Source organism: Cinclus cinclus, chromosome 7 (genome assembly GCF_963662255.1).
Source record: "Cinclus cinclus chromosome 7, bCinCin1.1, whole genome shotgun sequence".
Classification (NCBI taxonomy): domain Eukaryota; kingdom Metazoa; phylum Chordata; class Aves; order Passeriformes; family Cinclidae; genus Cinclus; species Cinclus cinclus.
The window spans coordinates 34736113-34755760 of NC_085052.1; the positions used below are offsets into that span (position 1 = coordinate 34736113).

Genomic DNA, 19648 nt, shown 5'->3' on the forward strand with positions numbered 1-19648 from the left:
AGAGTGGAACTCATGTTGCTTACATTTCTGTTTCTGCAGTGCAGTCATCTCCACCCAGCCCAGCTGACGAGTTTCCCATCCCAGTGCTGGGGGATGAGTCAGGACAGTCAGTGGAGGCCACAGCCTGAGCAGCTATAAAGGCCAAGTTTAGGCTGAGTTTAGAATCACAGAATATCCTGAGCTGGCAGTGACTCCATTGTCTCTGTTGGTTCTCTCTCCACTGGCACAGAGCGATGTCAGTGTGGCTCTCTCAGGCGTGGCTATCAGTAGTGGAGATATGAAAGTTGGATGCTTTGAGGTGAGTGAGTTTTGCTGCATTCAGTATGTGACTTTCCTCATCGTTGTGTTGCCAAGCACTGACAAATTGATGCACCCAGATATTAAAAACAGGGACTTGAAATTGAAAAGTAGGAAACATTTGATACGCTAGGGCCCTTTGACTATTGAATAATGGTAACTAGAATGGATCAGTACTCCCAGTCTGTTAGTTTTGTGCTGTTAAAGATCAGTGAGGTTCATCAAAATACAAGAGGCTGCAACAGAATTCAGAGGATAACTAACCTTTAAGATCAGAAGTATAAATTCCTATGCATTCCTCCTTCCTCCCATCCAGCTGCCAAACACTTGTCAACATAATGTCAATATAATGCAAACAAGAAATTCTGAGACCTCCTAAACTAGCTGGAGAGTAGGCGGGACTTGTTTGAGACTATCCTAAACAATACAGGTTGTTTTAGAAAGCTGAATTTGCAGTTCTGAATGTGATGCTAGGTGTCCAGCCAGGATCTGTTCCCCTTCTGTTTTACATTCCGTGCAGCTTTTAATCCATTCAGAGGGAATTGATATTTCTAAGATCTATGACTGTATCGGTGAGCTGGGCCCATTTGGGTGTAAATCCTAAACACTACACAAATAATTTTAAAGTCAAAAGAACAAAAAAAAAAAAGTTTTGTGGTGGTCAGGTGATGAATTGGGAAGGCTTGGGGTTTTCTTCTTCACCAAATGGAAATGGCTCTGCGGAGAAAAATAAATGCCAGCGTAGAAACAGAACAAATAAAAGAAATAAATAACCACAATGCAGCACTATAAGATTGGTGTCTTAAAGGCTGAGAAAATTAAAGGGAATTTGGCCATAATAAAGGTACTGTATCATAGTGAAGTGTAATGCAATTGTAATGTTGAGTCCATTTTATAGGAACAATAAAAAAGACCCTAAAAAGGCTTTTTTAAAAAAACCCTATTCTATGTGATACTGCAAGTAAACTATACAAATATTTCTGATTCTTAATAATTACTTACTTTAAGCAAATCTACTTGACGTGCAGATGAGTAAATTTCCACTAGCCTTATATCAGTACTGAATTGGTCTTGTACTTCTGTCAATCTGTACAGTTTGATAGTACTTTTTTTTTAAATTGTCATAGCTACTGCTTCTGAAGTAATTGATTTTAGGTGTCTGAGAATCCTTTTTTTTTAATTTCCTGTGCTGAAGCCAGTCAAATTCTTGTCCACAGACATTTCTCTCTGTGTAGCAAATAGTTGTGTTCCTGTAATGGTGGTAAACACTATTTCATGTGCATGTCTCCTGTAAATAATGAAGGAGCAAAATATGAATAGCACTGAGACTTTGCCTTTCCCATTATATAAGGTGCTACACATTATAGGATCATCCTGCTGAGTAATTAATGGAGGCTTGGCTGGTCGTAAACATTTCATAACTGCAAAGTACACTTTGCAAACTGGGTAATAGTAACAGCCTTTTAGTGCAGAGTATTTGTCATGGCTAAATGCAGTAAAAGTTGGCTTATTAACTCTGTGGTTGGAGTCCTGTGTGGCCAAGCCCCTCTGTGGAGCAGTGGAGCTGGAGAGCCACAGGTGGAATGGCATCCCTGTTGTCAGGCCTGTAAAGCAGCTCTGGCTGGCTCTTCTACAGCCTTGAGATGACAGCAGGTTATACAGCCTGCATACTCAGCCTCTTCACTGGAAAATGAAGACTTGGCAGGGTTTTGGCTCCACGTCTGGATCCCCATGGCCGCCTGTGACTACAGACATTCCCCAAGCCACTCTACACTCAAGCTGCAAACCCCAGTTTTGGTCCTGTCGTAATGGATTTGCATTTGCCACGTGATCTGTAGCAGAAGAGGAGGTGTCATTGTGCTGAATATTCCACCTGATGAAATGTTTTCAATTAAAGAAGGGATTGACAGTACAGTTCTTGGGGATTTTTTTACCACTCTCTTGTAGATGTAGCTTGAATCTCAAGTTAATAGTGACCAACAAATGCCTGCTGTGTGAAGGTTCAACACTGGTCCACGTGCAGCAATGATCATAGTTTGGAGTTCATAAAACATCAATTCATAATCTGTCCAAATTGGCTATTGTGATAGGTAAAAGATGTGCACAAGTGGCTGCTTTCTCAGTCTGGGCTGGATGTTTCTGGCTCTTCCATCCTTCATCTTTTGACTGGATAGGATTTTATACTCCATGCGTCCTGCGTTAACTTCTCATCAGTCACTCTGAGGTACAAAGTGCCTCACTATTCCCTGTCAGACAGCTGTTGTATTGATGGTGTCCTGTTGAGTTCTAAGCCCTCTGAGAGTGGAGAGTTTTAAAGCTCCATTGTTCTCTTTTCCCCAAGAGACTACTGGGAGACCTCTGCCCCCTCCCCTCCAACCACACTTTTGTTATCTGTGACTGCTGTGAGTGTGTCCTGCTTGTTCCCTGTAGGATGGAGGCTGGTGCTGGGGCAGCCTCTGGGGACAGTCCTGGGGGGAACTGCCCATCATAAAGCTTCTCTGTGCAGTCCATGTGGGGAGAGCTTGCAAGGACAGAGACAGTTTGTCTTTGGCTGTGCTCTGGGAGGCACGGGCACCCTTTGTCCTTTTGGAGAAACAGACCTCAGCATACACATGTATTTTCACAATGGAGGTTCAGCAGTGCCCTGTAGATGCGCCAGAACAACAGTACCTGAGAACGTGAGGGATGAGGAAGACGGCTTCTGGGGTTGTGTTCTGTGTCCTTAAAAAATAGGAGGCAAACTTCAAAACATGCAGTTGTGTTTGTTCTGCTGAAAAAAGGTCTATCAACTGCAGTCAAAAGGGTAGTGCTTACTTTTATTTACTGGCATCTTTGTTTATTACCTTAACCCCAAAAGTAAGCACTGTGTGGATGCGTAAAATGAATGACTTTCATTCTGAGAGTTATTTCCTAATGTGAGAGAAGAGGAAATCATGAATAATAGCTTGGTATGCTCTGACATGCCTTTTGACTGTAGTTTCATAGCTAAACAAAGAACAGTTCATGCAAAACACTCTCAACTGTCACTTTAGAGAACTTAAATAAGATTCATCCGTCCCTAAATCCACAGAACGAAACAATAAAAGAAAGTGTTTTTCACTGCTGCTTGTTTAACGATGACCAAGACAGAGGGATGACACTCCCTATAAGGTTATATGATGTACACTGAAAACACTTGCAGGGACTCCTTTATCTTGGAAGTGATTGATTTAAGCTTTTGCTGTAATATTTAATTTGTGTCTTTGTAATGTGCATCAGCAGTCTGGCCAACTCAGGTACTTTCTATAGCTGCGACTCTGTAAAGTTTGCAGAATACATGTCTGGAATTTGTAGGGACTTATTCAGGCAAATGCATCTAATTTCTGTGTCCTTCTTAGGGTGAGTGCTGCACAGAGTAAGATCCAGGTTAAGTAGAATAAATGGATTCTAATTGTTCTAGTTTCCATGAGCTGCAGATGATTTTGTTCTTCAACAAAATGTTCATTCTTATCACAGTTATCCTGCTATAGCATGGTGGGGTTTTTTTGTTTTTTTTTTTTTTTTCTGCCAGGAAATATGATAGATTTGTTCTGATTGTTGTCCTAGATTGATTTTTGCCTGGAAAAACCAAGGGAAGTTGGCATTCCCATTCCTCTTAACCTTGTCTTGGGCTGATGGCTAAATTTTCCATTACTCAGCAAGTCAGACTGGCAAAAGTAGAAGATGGACCCATCTGTTGTTTGAAGGGGAAAATGTTTAGAAGATGCAGACATAACTTCGTAAACAGAAAAGCAGGGAGACTGGGGTGAAATGGTTCAGCTTTTGGTAAATGGATGCTGTCTATCCAGTTTCCCATGCCTGCCTTGTCAGTGTAGGATTGTTAGCTGGATATTGGCAGATGTTTATGTGATTTCCTCGAGGCAGCAAGTTACAGTGACAACTGTGTCAGTGGATACTGAGTCTGTGCTGTGAAATCCTGACTTGCACTGCCAGTCTTGTCTCAAGAAACCCAGATTATTTTCTTTAGTTTGTTGCATTGGCTGTACTGCTATTTACCCCATGTATGTGTTCAGTTGTGTTTTCATGTGTGACCCCTTTGAATTAAATGCTTTTTAAAGTTTTATTTTCTATCTCTGGCTTTGCTATTGGCCTGAAGGTGGCAATAGCCACATAACATCACCATTCTGTTCCTCAGTTTTCTCATGGGGAAATCAGAGAGGAGTACTTGCTTTCCTTGAACAACACTTTGAGAAAATCTTAGTGGAAGAGCTGACTCTTGCTGTTGTGTTTTACAGTTATGTGGATGCTAGGTGACATTAGACTGATCCTATTGACATAATAACCAAGTGCACAAACTGATGGGTGAGTGTGTGTCCCTCAAGTCACAGAAGAACTTTTGGCTGTAGACCCGATTCTTTTGCAGGAAGAGTAAATGAAACAATAGAGTAATGGACGAGTGGCTGAGCTCCAGGTATGTCTCAGGAGTGTCTCTGCATTTTGTAAACCCTGAGCTGTGGGCTCTCTGTGCTGGGTTCACTGAGAAGTTCAGGGCACTGCTCATTCAGTCTGTAGAAAGGCAAGTGCTTAAAATTGTCTCAATTCTGTACTTAAAGGAACAGAATACATGGTTGGAGGAAAGCTACTGTGGATCTCATGCTACTGAACACCTATGTAGTGTCATTCTCCTCAAGTTGATTATTTGCTTTGGAGAAGCAGGAGCAAGGCAATAAGGTTTTATTATTTCTGTGTTTACAGAGGTTTAAATGAGTGAGTTCTAACAGCAACATTAAAATTTTATGTGTGTCTCCCTGCAGTATTTTTGAGGTGGTGTGCTGTACATCTGAGCGTCCCCTTTTGATTCCAGACTTCAGAGCTACAGTGGTCTGCTGTTATATGAGACTAAGCTGCTTTAAATTTCAGTTTGCCTGGTTGGTACAGCTGGGCAGTTAAGTAGCAACTGGTACCTGCATGTTTTGTCATCTCTGAACAAATGTGTGTTGTGTGATTTGTTTCCATCTCAAAGAGAGGTTTGTCTTTGAGTAATAACATGCACCTTTATTTTGTTTTCTCCTTGTAAAGAATGGCCTAGACAAAATCAGAAAGTTCATAGAATTGTCTCTGAATCTCAAAGTACCCAGGATTTTTGCTTTTTGCCTTTTAAAATATTTTTCCTTTAAATTAATGCTCCAAAATTGTCTATAACAAATATACTTGAAAAAGCCAATTATATCTTTAAAATGGAATTAACAGTTGCTAATTGTAACACCTTTCTATGTGTGTAATTTTTTTTTGTTAATTGCATGTTCAATGATCAGGAATCAGCTGCCATACTCACGTTAGAAAACTTCTAAATTAGACACTGATTGAGAATTTCAACAAACAAGCCACATGATAAAAGGCTATGAGCAGAAGTTGAATTACTCCTTCATGAGCAACTTCCATTGGCTTCCTTTAACATAGAGTTCTTTAATGAACCGTGAACATTTGGCAGGTGATTAATGTACAAGTGCTACAATATGAATGAGTCCTGGGAACACTTATTTTGGAAAAAATAAAAAAGGAAAATAAAATGGAAGAGAAGAGCCAGTTTCAGCACACAGACACATGTTTTCCACAATGACTACAAAAATGAAGTGCCAGAGCAGACAGGTAGAGATGTGTGAATTTACCTCCTTTTCAGAAACAGCAAAAGTAAAAACATCTGGGGTGCTAGTGCTTGATTTGGAACAGAGGAATTAAAAGAAACAAGAGAATGAAACTAAAAAAGTCAGTTACAAGTGAACTCTTCAAAATATGGAGAAGGTTTGAGGCCAAGAGCACCTTCATAGAACCTGTCAGAGAAGACTTTGAAATAGCCTCGGAAAGTTTAAACCACTGAACAATTGTGTGAATGTGAATACAAAATAAAAAGTTAAATCACAGTGACTTTAAAACTAAGGCATGCATAAAAGCTTGCAATAATTGCATAGAAGGTGAGCCAGAAATGACTGAAATATTTTCAAGAGTGAAATTCATCTGTGTTCATTAGGAAACAGTAGGATTCTTGCTCCCACTTCTACAATGGACATCAGAGGTCATCCTCATGAAGCAGAGGCAAGGAAATCACAGAAAAACTGTCAGACTGAAAAAGCAATAAATCTTCAAACCCCTGTAATCTTCCTGCTACTAAAGGTGATTGCCAGACTCCAGCTAAGCTGTGCCTCTGTGCTAGAGCACTGCTGCTGTCTGTTCCTACAGCTGTCGTGTTAACTTGTAGTACCAGGTGATAAACAGCATCGAGGCACTAGAGATGTTTATCTGCAGAGTTTTAGTGACAGTCTTGTTCACTGGTAAACAAGGATGTGAGACACAAAACAGGCGAGCTCCATCCATGGCATACTGCTTTATATGATTAGACAGTTGGACTTTTCCGTGTGATGTGGCTTCAAATCCTGTTTGCTCTTTTGCTCTCAGAGACTCCTGTGCTATCAAAATTGTTGAGACCAAATCTATGAATACATTTATAGTTGTATGCTGTTGTTATTATTATTATTATTATTATTATTATTATTATTATTGCTGGTATTACAATTGTCACATTTGGTCATGTGTTCAACAAATTGCCCCACTGAATTTTGGTGGCCTGTCTCCTCATTCCAATATTACCCAGTCAAATTTTCATGGATGCAAAAGAGCTTGCTAAATACAGTTGGAATATATAAATATTCTTTTCTACCAGTTAACATAAAGCCACTTGTAGTGTAGCCTGTGAAACCATTTCAGTGTACTGTTATGAATAAATACCTGTCTGTGATGCTGAAGTGTAAATATTTCAAAGTAAGCCTAGTACGTAGGGTACGGTGTTACTCATGTTATTACAACATATTTGGTATGTCAGTAAAGAACTACTTTTTGAAGGTATTGCAAGTTGTAGATGTACTGTTTTCTGGTCTAGTGTTCGCTGTTTTCAATAAGTGTTATAATTCTTATTTGACAGTAGACTAAAGATGAACATGTGAAAATCTCAGAGCATTAAGCACTGTGGTGAAGGTTGATGAGAAGGTTGATACTGGTCCTCCATTACTGTAATGAGGATTGTCTTCAGTGCGCTTACTTGTTTCCAACAGGGACCTCATCCTAGTGCATTGCGTGTAAGGAGATGGAAAAAGGTTTTCAGAGTTTATAATGCACCCAGGTGAGCATTAGAGACACAGTGTCATGGCATGATTCATGTGACAGCTGATCTGTCTTACCAGAACAGTGCCAGCTCTTTGTTGCATTGACTGTGACTCTGCTTTATCACTGGGCTTGATAATACTCTGCAGCAAAATTTGCTTGCCACAATAGCACAGAAGCTTCAGAAAGGACATGGTCCTGCAGATGAAGGCAGGCTGGTAATTGCACTTGTCTGTTCTGTGTTTACCTCTGTCAGCTCCAAATTACTTACAGTCTTACATCTGAATGGCATTATTTTTGTGATCCTACCTGTGGCTTGACCTTGCTTTTATTTCCTGGCAGACACATTTCCCTGGCCCTAGAAGTAATATTCCTTGATACCAACTGTTTGCCACCCAAGGTGAACTTGTAAGAGTGTCTCCATGTATTGTGTTTTTCATGTGGGGATAAGCCTGATTAATACCTGCTGGTGAATAATGTACAGGGAATCACGCTTTAAAATTATTTCTTATTTTCCTTTAAGAGACAGAGATGAAAACATACTTCCCTTTTTTAAATGGCTAAGCACACTTTGTCCAGTTTCCCTTTCCAAAAGAGAAAGGGTGTTTTAATCTAATAGAAAATAATTTGCAAAAATACTTACTTTAAAAGGGAGAGACATTTCATAATTTTTTCAGTGGTATGATACTAAGGTCAGTGAGAGACTTTTTCTACTAGGGCTCTCAAACATCTTTCTCCTTTATTTCAGGTAAATGGAGAGTGTATGATTTCTTCCTTACTCTTATCTCTTTTTGCTGTTGCAGCTTGCATGTTTTAAATTTCCTGCCATATGAATATTCTTTATACTAATTTTTTTCTTAGCATCTTTGTAAAAATTGTTTTCCTAGTCCTATACCCATCTTTTCATGGGTATAAAGAGTATATTATGCATATTTGAAAGTAACCTTGGGATTAAGTAAAGAGCCCATATAGAGGTCAGAAGGCTCCAGGTAAAACCATCTTCAAATAGTCTATGTTGCTGGTACTAAATTATCCATCAGGAGTGCCTTCTCAGTGTTTAGCTGGATTGACCACATGCTGTGTGTTCACTCATGGGAGACAAGTCAAGAAGATTGCTGCTTGCTGTAGACATTTCCTAATTTTCTGCTGAAGAACATTCTTGCACTACTGAACAGTCACATTAATTTTTTCCATCTGTATGGAAAGAGGACAACCAGAGGATCAGACCTGGCCTGAGTGTATGAAAGTATGAACAACCTGAACTCCTGTACCCAGCTGACAGCCTTAGAGCACGAGGGGAAGGCTGTGGGTGTTGTGTGTGTGCAGGGTAAATGTCAGGTCCTGTCCTTGGCTCACATCAAGCCCCTGCAGCTCCAGGCTGGGCAGAGGCGCTGGAAGGCAGCAGGAGAGACCCTGGGGGTGCTGGTGACTGAGGCTGAACATGAGCCCAGGTGTGCCCAGGGGGGCAAAAAGGCTAAGGGCATCTGGGCAGTCACTGTCCCTAAAGGTTCAAAAGACGTGCATGTATGCGGCACTTGGGGACATGGGTTAGTGGTGAGCTTGGTAGTGCTGATTAAATGTTTGGACTTGATGATCTGAGAGGTGTTTTCCAAGCTAAACAAACATTTCAGTGATTCCGTATTTCTCCCGTGCCAGGCTCTAGATCTGCTTGATGTTATCTGTGACTCTGCCAGCCTCAGTCTGAGCACACCAATGTCCTCTCTCTTGGACTGCGTGGCTTGGAGGAATCCTGGTACTGCAGAGACCCTGAGAAGGATTTGTTTGCAATTCTGTGTGGCAGGAGGCAGAGCAGAGTGATTGAAATTGGGCTTTAACTCTTTAGATGAGGGTTTATTAGTGTTTGAAGCTGGAGTTCAGACTGTGGTATAACCATGTGACACAGACCTATTCACAAAGCTCTTCCCGGTAGAATGATTTGCAATGCAGATCTGCGTTTGGATACTGAGTACTGTCTTTGCTCAGTGCTCTGTGGCTGGTGACAAGCTCGTTGAGGAACCTGAGAAATGGCTGTTAACAGAGAAGGACTTTGAAGTTCATCTCCTGCCTCGCTGATCACTAGGGGTAGCTGTTCTTCGGCATTCCGTTATCGAGAGCTCCCTTAAATGTGGCAAAGAATCATTAGCTGGCATGGCACAGACAACAGGCATCGCTGTACTAGGGCCATGTCATGTGAGATATATGTTAACGAGAGACTCAGTAATTGATGACAAGGTGTAGTTTTCAAAAGCGTTTGACTTACCAGTTCTATTTAAGGTATAAATAAAGGGGAGGGAATCTAAACACAGTCTTGAGCAGAATCTGCAAATGTTTGTCCATTTTGTATTGTTAAACTGAAGTGGGACTTAGGTATTGTTTAGCACAGTGTTTTGTAGTCTGCAGATAAGAAATGTATTTTACAAAACTCCATTATCTTGATTTGTAATTGAATCAAGTTGTCTTCATTGAGTCTTTGGTGAATGAGACTCTTGTTAGCAAAACAAAGTAAGAAAGGTTTGAATTTTGTTCTGGCATGTGTCCAGAAACTGGAGAGCTTTTTAGAGTGTGTTAGAAATGTGAAGAGTCTCAAAACTTGTGGAGGTGAATTCTTCATGAGGTCACAGATGGTACTTAGCATCCTTTGTAGGAATCACCAGCTTTTAGAGTTTCAATCTTAGTCTGTGCTGGCTTCTGTCACTTTACAGTACACGGTGCTAAAGAGGGAGTTAAATAAGAGGCATTTTTCTGTTTGGCAACATTTCCTATTAATTCAAATACAAATTCCAGAAGTGGTACCAGTGTTGCTTGTGCTATAAATGGGTGTATGTTGTGCACACATACAATTTAGGGTATTTCTGGCTTATTAGTCAGTGCAGTGAATCAGAAATTTGTCTCATTTAAGTATGCATTAAAAATTGGATCAGTCTTTTCTTACACTTTACCTGTTTCAACAATGTATGTACTATTATACAGCAAGGAGCATGACCCATGTTTTGTGGAAGCTGTGTTGTAGTGGGTGGGAGTCACAGGACACTAATGGCTGATGAGAGGGGACTAACTATTGCTAGCTGTAGGGGATGCTCACTGCCTCTGCAACAGCAGAAACATATTTTTAACAAAGATTTTGTTTCTTGAACTTCAGTTTTTATTCCAAAATATTGGAGAAAAACTGCTTGGTAACACCCTGCTTTACACGTCTACATTGCTCTCTATTATGCCAACAAATAAAGCCATTGACAATTACAGATACTGTCTTCAGAGCTCCTTTCCAAGATGCCATTCTGTCATCTGGCTCATTCCTGCTCAGCTCTCCATTGTCCACTACTAAACTTACTCCCAAGGTGGGAAGCTGTTCATTTTCTGCCCCAGGCTCAGTCAGTCAGTGCCTTCATTTTATGGCAGTGTCTCTTCCTAGTAGGCTTGAAATGGACAAGGCACTTGATTCTCAATGATAATGTGGTTTTAAATTCTCATTAGTTCTTTATAAGTTCAGAAATGGCAGCATTGTATGGAACAACCTCCAAAATTTAAACTTAGCAAGAACTGGAAGTTCCTATCATTCTCTGCCAGAGAACAAAAATCTCTTGATTTTTGTTTCATCACTGATTTCCATCATGTATCATTTAGAGCCCCTGAGTGTGCTTCTCTTTGATATTTCAGTTATGTATGAAAATGAAAGCAAAGTGTTGTTTGTGCTGCTTAGAAGCTTGTTCTTATTTCCTCTTTCTTTAGCTTTTTCAGCAAAGTTGTGTACAGTGTATTGAGGTTTACCTGCTCTTTCAACTAATGCATTGAACCTTTCATTTTCATTGTCTTGGTTTATTTAGGCTCAGGTTACAGGTAAAATTTGAGTATATTTATCTTTCAAAATGATATTGGATGGCATTAGGTTGGGTCATTTTTCAGTAGATGAAATCTGTTAAAAGCATAGCACTTACTTTTATGCTGCACATTTCCCAACCTTGTGGTTGCTACCCAACTACTTTTAAAACTGTTCAGAATGCCAAATTAAAAGTGCAACATTTTCAGTAAATTCCATACTTAATATACAGCATGACAAGTAGTTAAAGATATTTTATATAACATGGGATCTTTATCTTTCTATCTTGTGAAGACTAAGTGGATGTTATAGTGTATTTCCTTCAGCCTATTTGATCTCCCCCATGCACATAATTTCTGCTGGCACTCAGATAGTGTTGGCTGCTTGCTGCAAAAGCAGTCACAAAGTGAACAGAGCTAGAAGCATCATTTGTTGAGCTTCTGCAGAGTATGTATGCACTCAGGTGTTCTAAACAAAACTTGCACTTTGAGTTTTTGCAGGCACTACAGTAACCTTCTTCTCTCTCAGAATTTCTTGGAATATGGAGAAGAGCCCAGAGGTTTCCAGTACACACTGCCCATCCATTGTCAGGGACTTCTCAGAGCACTGCTGTTGCACTGCTTATGGTGAATTTAACTGACGTGTTTTAAAAGCTAGTTTGTCCTGCTCCATAGAGCCTCTATATACCAGGATTGCCTAAAATTTGACTATTTTAAGAGAGACAAGGCTTTGTTTTTCACACGCTTACAATTGCCAAGGGATTACCGTGATGGTTTAATGAAAGTATACTCTGTTGGACATCTGTCAGCTTTTGGGTTTGGACTTGGTCGGTATGGGGTACATGAAGTGATCCTTTTTGGCTGAGTAATTTACAACACAAAGTTCCTTTCTCCTTTTCTCAGGGTGGTTTAAATCAGACATAGCTCCAGTGCCCTGCAGCTCTGTCTGCTGTTCTCCTCTCCTGATCACTCAAGGCACAAGCAGTTGTGCTGAGAGTTTTGATGGGATTCCTCCAAAGCCAGAGAACCTTTTAGTTGGCACCTGCTCTGCTAACATAGGCTTAATGTCTTTAAGCAGGGAGAAGTACTGGGCAGGAATTGTGGCATGTCCAGTTCTTGGTATCTTCTGGCTTTGTTAAACTGTCAGAGTTCCGCTGGGTGGTGTGTGAGGAGCCAGGTGCTTCTTAGCCTGGATTATCAGAAAGACCATCTGGAAGCACTGAGGCTCTTTGAGCCAAGGTGTCTCACTCAGCATGGCTCAGTGGTGCACTGAGATGGACGAGCCTTCAGCTTTGTGGCTGTGGAGACTGAGCACTGGGTTTGGTTTCTGCAGCTCAGTCCCTTGGGTTTAGTTGTGTCACTGTGTGCCTGCAGCAGCTCTTAGGTGTTAGTGCCCACCTGAGGTTTCCTGAGTGTAGCAAAAACATGTGCTTTATTTAATTTGCCGTTGTTATGGATGAGTCTAGAAGTGTATCAGTAACCTTAAAAAAATCATGAGCTGGAATTTGATGGTCTTAAGCAAGCAAAACTAAGCCCTGGTTCTGTAAACTCATTTTAGTTCCATGTATCCTTCTCTCTCATGCCTTCCGAGTAGGAAACAACTCTTCCATAATTCATAATTTAATTTCTTTTTTGTAATTACAGAATAGACCTTGCCTGGAATATTTGCTTTGCCTTTTCTGCTTAGCTTTCCCATTCTCATTTTTTATGATTTTGATTTTGCTCTTACTAACATACTGTGCAGGCACAGTGTCACATCAGCATTGTGCTTTAAGTATTATGGTTTACTACAGCATCCATTTTCTCTTAGGCTATAAGCACAATCTGATATAAAGCCTTTTCATGTACAATTGCTCTTGTGTTTTTGTGGATCCCATTAATGTAGTTTTGTTCAGTTATTATTTTTATTTGTTTTTAATATATAATAATGTCATGTGATTGAAGAGGTATTTTGTCTACTTTGGAACACATACTCCAATTCAAAGTAAACATATGGCACTCTTGAAGATCCCTGAAAAACAGGTGTTTAAATGTATCCTTTCCGTGTGAAAAGTTTAGTGAGTTAATAAAGGACATTTCCAGCCTTTGTTTTCAGGCAGTGCTTGTGGTGGTGTTGGAGGTTGGTTCTTTCCCTTTTCCCTCTGTGGAATTTTCCCCATTGTCATGCTAAGATACCTGTTGACTGGGCCCTGGTGACAAGGGGAAAGGGGAGAGAGAAGAGGGAAACCCCTTGATATTCAAACAGCCAGAAGAGGAAGCAGAAGGCTCTGGCTCAGCCCATTTCCCCCTTGGAGTTCAGACAAGAAGGACGATCTCTGCCTCAGTGAGCCATCCTCACTGCTGTCAGAGCCTGCCCTGCTGCCTTCTCACTGTAACCTGCCACCATCCAGCACTCTGCTGAGCACCAGGACCCACACCGTGAGCAGAGGGCTCTCTCTCCATCTCTCTCTCCCCCTGGGACAGCTCTGCCATCACCCCCAGCCCTCCTGCAGCTCTGCGGGACCTGCCCGCCCCCAGCACCGGGAACTGCAGCTCAGGGAAAAGGTGCCTGCAGCCAGAAAGGGACTGGGACTGAGTTACTGTTCTGTTTGTGGCTAATTTCATAGCTGTTGTTGTTCTTGTTTGTCTTGTTAGATATACTAGTAAAGAACTGTTATTCCTATCCCCATATCTTTGCCTGAGAGCTCCCTCAATTTCAAAATCACAATAATCTGTAGGAAGGAAGGATCACATTTTTCAGTTCAAAGGGAGGCTTCTGCTTTCCTTAGCAAACACCTGTCTTTCAAACCAGGACAGGTGGCACTCTGGAAGTGTGGCAACCTGAAGTCTATTACATACAGCGAGTGCATTTGAAAGTGTATTTATTTACATACAGAAGATGATGCCAAATTGATTTTACACTTTCAGCACTGGGCCTTTTAATGTGTTTTATACTTTTGTAAACTATTGATATTTGAAGTGATTCCACTTTTTTCTCCCTCACAAACCGACATACAATTCTCTTTGTGATTTTAGAATAGGGAGGTCAGGATATCTTGGTGAAACAGGAGTGGAGGGGTTACAGAAGACGCCTTCCCTTCTGCTGTACTGTTCCTAGTATGACAGCAAGTGTTTTATTCATGGAAGTCTGAAGTAAAATAAATAAATAAATAAATAAATAAATATATCTAATAGGTTTCATATTATCTTCATTCTCAGAATCTTGCTCCACATTTTACTGTATGCTAAAGTCGCTTTTAAAGGAACTTACTAACAGTATTTACATATCAAATTAATATAAAATTGGCTTTTCTTTGATTTGTAGTGCTTAAACATGGCTCTCAAATGTGGTAAATTGAGAGTTTTGTGCACTTGCTGTTCTGAGCCTCTCATCAGATCAGCCTGCAGTTTTGGCAGCTCTTTCAGTGCAAAGAGGGTTTATAATGTAAGCCTAAATACAGTCTGACGTACTCAGCTGTATTTATTTTTGCATCTGTACGTGTGACGTGTTAGAAGAATGTATCTGAACGTACAGATCCATGTACAGCAAGAGCAGCAGCTCTTGGAGCAGCAGGAACACGGTGGAATCACGAGGGTTCTTCCCAGCGGTTGTGTCCCAGCAGGACGCACAGCAGCCCCGTGGAACGCGTTCTCCCAGGAGCGCTGCTGCAGTGTCAATGAACGCTTCTGGCCGGAGAGCTTCCCGGGCTGCTCTGGCCCACGGCTCCTGACAGAACTGCAGGCATCGCAAGCGGAGCCTGCTGAGCTGGCAGGGGCTGTCCTGCCCCAGCCACAGCCTGGTACACAGCCCTCCGTCCCCGGCATCCGGGGCTGCCGCTCTGCACGGTGCAGCTCCACCGGCGCTGCCATTCAGTGTGCGGCCCCTGGCAAGAACCAGGGGGTGCTGTGGCTTTTGGCAGGCTGGCACTTCATCAGTAATGACATGAGGAAATGCAAAACTGGCTGCCAGCTAATGAATGAAAGCGCTAAGTGGCTGCCCCTGCTAGAACCAGCACAAGCACTTGCAAAGAATAAAGGAGGCTTCCTCAGCAGTAACCTGTTCTGGAAGCTGGCAGTGTGGGCGGGCTGTGCCTCCGAGCTACCCTTTGTGACTCCTGCTCCAGCACCCATGGAGCGGTGAGAGTTGTGCAGTGCTGGCAGCTGATCTGACCTCGCAGGGTGCTGAGGAGCAGGGAGGGACATCCCAAAGCAGGCACGTGCTGCTTCTCCTAAAGAAACGTCTCAAATCTTACACACTGGGGTATGGAATTATCTTATACCCTGGGGTATAGAATATCCCAGTCTGTAAGAGATACAGAATATATAAAATATAGAAATACCTTACGCACTGGGGTATGGAATGTGCCCACTTCTAGGGTATGCAAACAGCAGGTCTTTTAAGACCTTGATTACAAGTCCACACAACGTGAATATTTCATTAATATAAATAGATCTTATATGCATTTTTATAGAAATGCAAACTATAAATCTTTGAATTTTCATGTACATTGCAACTAGGGAACCATATTTAAGAAGATCCTACTTAACCTTTTGCTTTTCATCTTCTGACTATATTTTTAAAGTTTCTTAACCTTCACATGAAATTCAGTAGCACACATTTACAGCAAGAACAAGTTACTCATTAGATTTCAGCCAAGTATTTAATTTATTTCATTGAAAGTTGAAGGATTTAATATAAATCTTAAAGGAAAAAGGTCTTTGAGATTTATAATATTTTTGCTTTACCTATAATATTTTTGCTTTACCCAACACAGTTGCTAGTGACTTTTCTACTGATTCTGTTCTAGTTACGTCCAGGAGTCCTTTCCTTTTTTTGCTATATTCTTCCATAGAGCTGATGACAATTACATGAAAGCTTAGACTCATTTATAATAAAATTAATTCCTTGGCTAATTGGAGATGTGAATAGTTAAAAAATTAAACACTAAACTTCACATTTTTAGTTTAGACAGAAATTCTCTACAACATTTAAGGTGAAAGTCCTGCAGAAAATGAACTTCCCGCATGAAGTATGATTGCTGTGTTGGGATGTCAGAAATATTGCATGCTGAGTTTGAATATTTCCACAAGTATATTTGGCTTTTTTCCATGTAAAAATAAATAGGGAAGACGCCCGGGGGATTTCTGCATAGGACTGCAGAGGAATATGCCCTGAATAGCAGACTCTCCTGGTCTCAGGCAGGATTCTGCAGATCCCAGCCCTACGGGACGCTGTAATTTCTAGTTGTCTTCCCTGCATGTCATCACATATAACATCTCTTGTTCCATTTAGTAGCTGCTACTTTGAACAAATTGGGGCTTTTTTCTCTCTTGTAGCACAGGACCCCAGGATCTTCAAGAATCTAATCCAAGGGCCAAAGTAATGCACTGATTCCTCACTCTCCAAATCCATCTGCTGAGTAAATGGCTCTGCAAGGGCCCCTTTCAGTGTAAAAGCATCATTCAGGTGCTCTTCTACCAATCTTTTGTGTTCATTCCCCCACAAGTGCTAACAACAGAAACTTTCTGAACTAGAGTAGATCTTCTCTATCTGACAATAGTGAATTTTTAAATAAAAGTTGAGTATTTGAAACATTTACTCATGAGCTTCTAGTTTCATTGTGTTGCTGTTGAACAGGGGTATGTTTTGTTGAGGAGTGACTGAATTCACTCAGTGAGGTGATGGCATCAACTGCCATTTGCTGTGATGATCCCCCAAACCTCCTGTGTGTCTTCCCTCTTGCCTTATAGTCCTCTACAGACTGGGCAAGTATACAGGGATTCACAAAATCTGGGCTCACTGTATGCACAGGGTGCTGGAGAGTGTTCAGCTGAAATGTGTATATTTGAGAACTTAGTCCACTCCCTAAAAGCTGGACTTTCATTCACTGCACATGCTGAAGTGCCTCCCAGCCTCCTAGATTCACATATTGCATCACAGCATGGTGTTAAATTAAATTAATTACTCTGGATTAGAAGGGGATTAACTAATACAATTAATACATAATTAAATGGAATTAGAGCTTTTGGTCTGTTTGGGGTTTCAGCACTTAACTTTTATTTAGAAATACAGTTTTGAACAGAGCCACATCCATAACGTGTGTTATTTGAAATTACCAAGCTCTGCCTGGCTCTGAGGACTTGGAATTTTTTTTTTTTTTTTTTAGAAATACAATTTTTTAGTTATCCTGTATATTTTAAAATATGTGTCATATGTATTTATAATGCTGTTTGATTGGAGTGCTGTTACACACCTCTTAAGTCTACAGGAATCTATTTGTGTAACACATTGTGCATTAAAATACCACCTCAGAAGCCACAGTAAGCTTGTGTTTGATTCCCTGAAAAATGCAGGATGTGCCTTTGCTGTGCCACTTTGGAACCTGCACTAACTCAGTCTGTCCCTAGGTATGGCAGAACATGAGCAGCTTGGTGCTGGACATTTTTCCCTATTTATGACTGCTGTTTAAGACCATAACTTTCAGATTTAGAGTATAGCTAAGGCTTTTAAACTAGGTGGATGAGAAGGACTGTCTCAGCAACTCTACTGTATTTTATTTTGAATTTTCTTTTCCCTCCTTCCCCTTCCTCTTTCTCATAGCAGCATATAATCTTCAAGCGATTTATATGATATTTCATCAAAAGAAAGTCTTATGCTGCTGCAGTAGAATGAGATTTTCTCCAGCTAATTTTCTATTTTCCTGCTGTAAAACTGCCAGAACACTTTGGTGAAAGGTAGATGGATATTCAATTAAAAACTTTGGTACTAGAAACTTAGAAAATTGCTTCTTAGTAAAAGGCAGATTACCCTCAAATATACTTCTTGCTGTCAGTGCAATAGTATTGCTCTATTTCTACTTACGTTTGCCTTTCCTTCCTGCAACATCTGTGAATGACACTAACATCTGATTAAAAGAAATTTAATGTTGTTTTTACTCCTGGCTGATTCCTCTGATAGGCCTGGAGTTGAAATACAAACCAAAATAAAGTACTACTGGCCTTCAGGGTTTCTGTGCCAAGTTTGAAGGCTGTCATATTCAAATATGAAGTGTCTGTGGTGCTTGGTTTTTGCATTAGAAGTAGTAATGATGGTTGTTGGTAAGTGATGGTTGTATTTGCTCTGCAGCACACTGGCTATGGCACATGCACTTCTCAGGACACTTCTCCCCAGACAAGTACTACAAAAATACGGGTGGATTTTCAGGATCACCTTGGGGTCAAGCTGAACTTTTCTAATATTCCCCCTATGACAAAGTAGGAGAAGAACTGACTTAAGGAGATAATTTTCTTATGTATCAGGAAGAAACAATAACAATTTAGAATAGTGTAGGTTCCTCATCTTCTCTTATGACTGGATCCCAGTCACTTTCAAGAGAATTTATTATCCCAGGGATAAAGATCCCAGCTCTGTCCTTTGAGACAACGTGGCCACCCTGCACACTTTCAGCTGACTGACACCAGTGTTTTGGAGAGTGGATTAAAAGATGCGATATTATGCATATTCCAGCAACATAATTCTTTCTGAGATTTTAGGATTAATTTGGATCTGCAAGTTTCAGTGTTTTTTCTAATAATTAAAGGGTTATACATTCTAAATTCTGGATTTTTTAGGCTGTTTGATGTGTGCTTGTCTAGAATGAAATTTGAAATTTGTTTTGCAATATTACAAACTATATGTAACTGAATGCCAAAAAAGGGTTATGCTGAGAGGCTTTAAATTCCAGGCTGTTCCTGCATATTGATTGGAAGAGGGTAATTGACACAGGAAGGAGAGCCCTTAGTTCTCCAGTTGTAGCAGTGGAGGTTGAGGTAATTAATTTCTTATGAGGTACTTCACATCTCACAGCATTACATCCATAGGGAGTATTCCATGAGGGCTTGAAGAGGAGGAAAATGACAATTTCATATTGAAGCTGCTGGGAAAAAAACCCTGTCTGTAATGAGAAACAGTTCCACATGAAAGAGTCCTTATTTGCTCGCTTGCATATGATTTTCCATACCCCTTTTAAAAATATATGCTTACCTGTTTGTCACAGAAATAAGTTTTCTTGAGCCAGGTGTCTAAAAAAAAGTCACACTGGGGTGGGTGTGTTGGAGTAGGGAATCTGTCACTGAGTGGAGGTAGTGATTTTCAACCTAAAGTGCTTGTGGGTTATTCATTTTTGTTTCCCATATTAAAAAAAAGGTAGTAAATGTACTTCTACATTAATTTCCCTTTCCAGGCTTTTGATTTACTGTAAAAATAGGCTTTGAAATGCTCTATGGAAAGGCCTGGGAGATTTTACCTTTTCAAAGGAAAAATGTCAGAAATGTCAGGTTCTGCCTTAACTGCCTTGTCAGAGGACTCCTCGAATGACTTCTGAAATGTTCATGTAAGAGGTTTCTCAGGCAGTGAATGCTGTGCATATAATTGTTCATGCCT

General features: G+C 40.6%; 1 protein-coding gene across 4 annotated transcripts in view; it reads left to right on the forward strand.

Annotated features, from left to right (window-relative positions):
• The window catches only part of CTNNA3 (catenin alpha 3), a 401940-nt gene that overhangs the window by 208538 nt on the left and 173754 nt on the right, over window positions 1–19648 (forward strand). Inside the window, exon 8 of one of the 4 annotated variants that reach the window (XM_062496192.1) lies at window positions 6028–6042. The exons of the other annotated variants lie outside the window; for them this stretch is intronic. Within the exon in view, the coding sequence (XP_062352176.1) occupies window positions 6028–6042 (15 nt within the window). The remainder of the gene's footprint in view (window positions 1–6027; window positions 6043–19648) is intronic. 4 annotated transcript variants of the gene reach the window in all.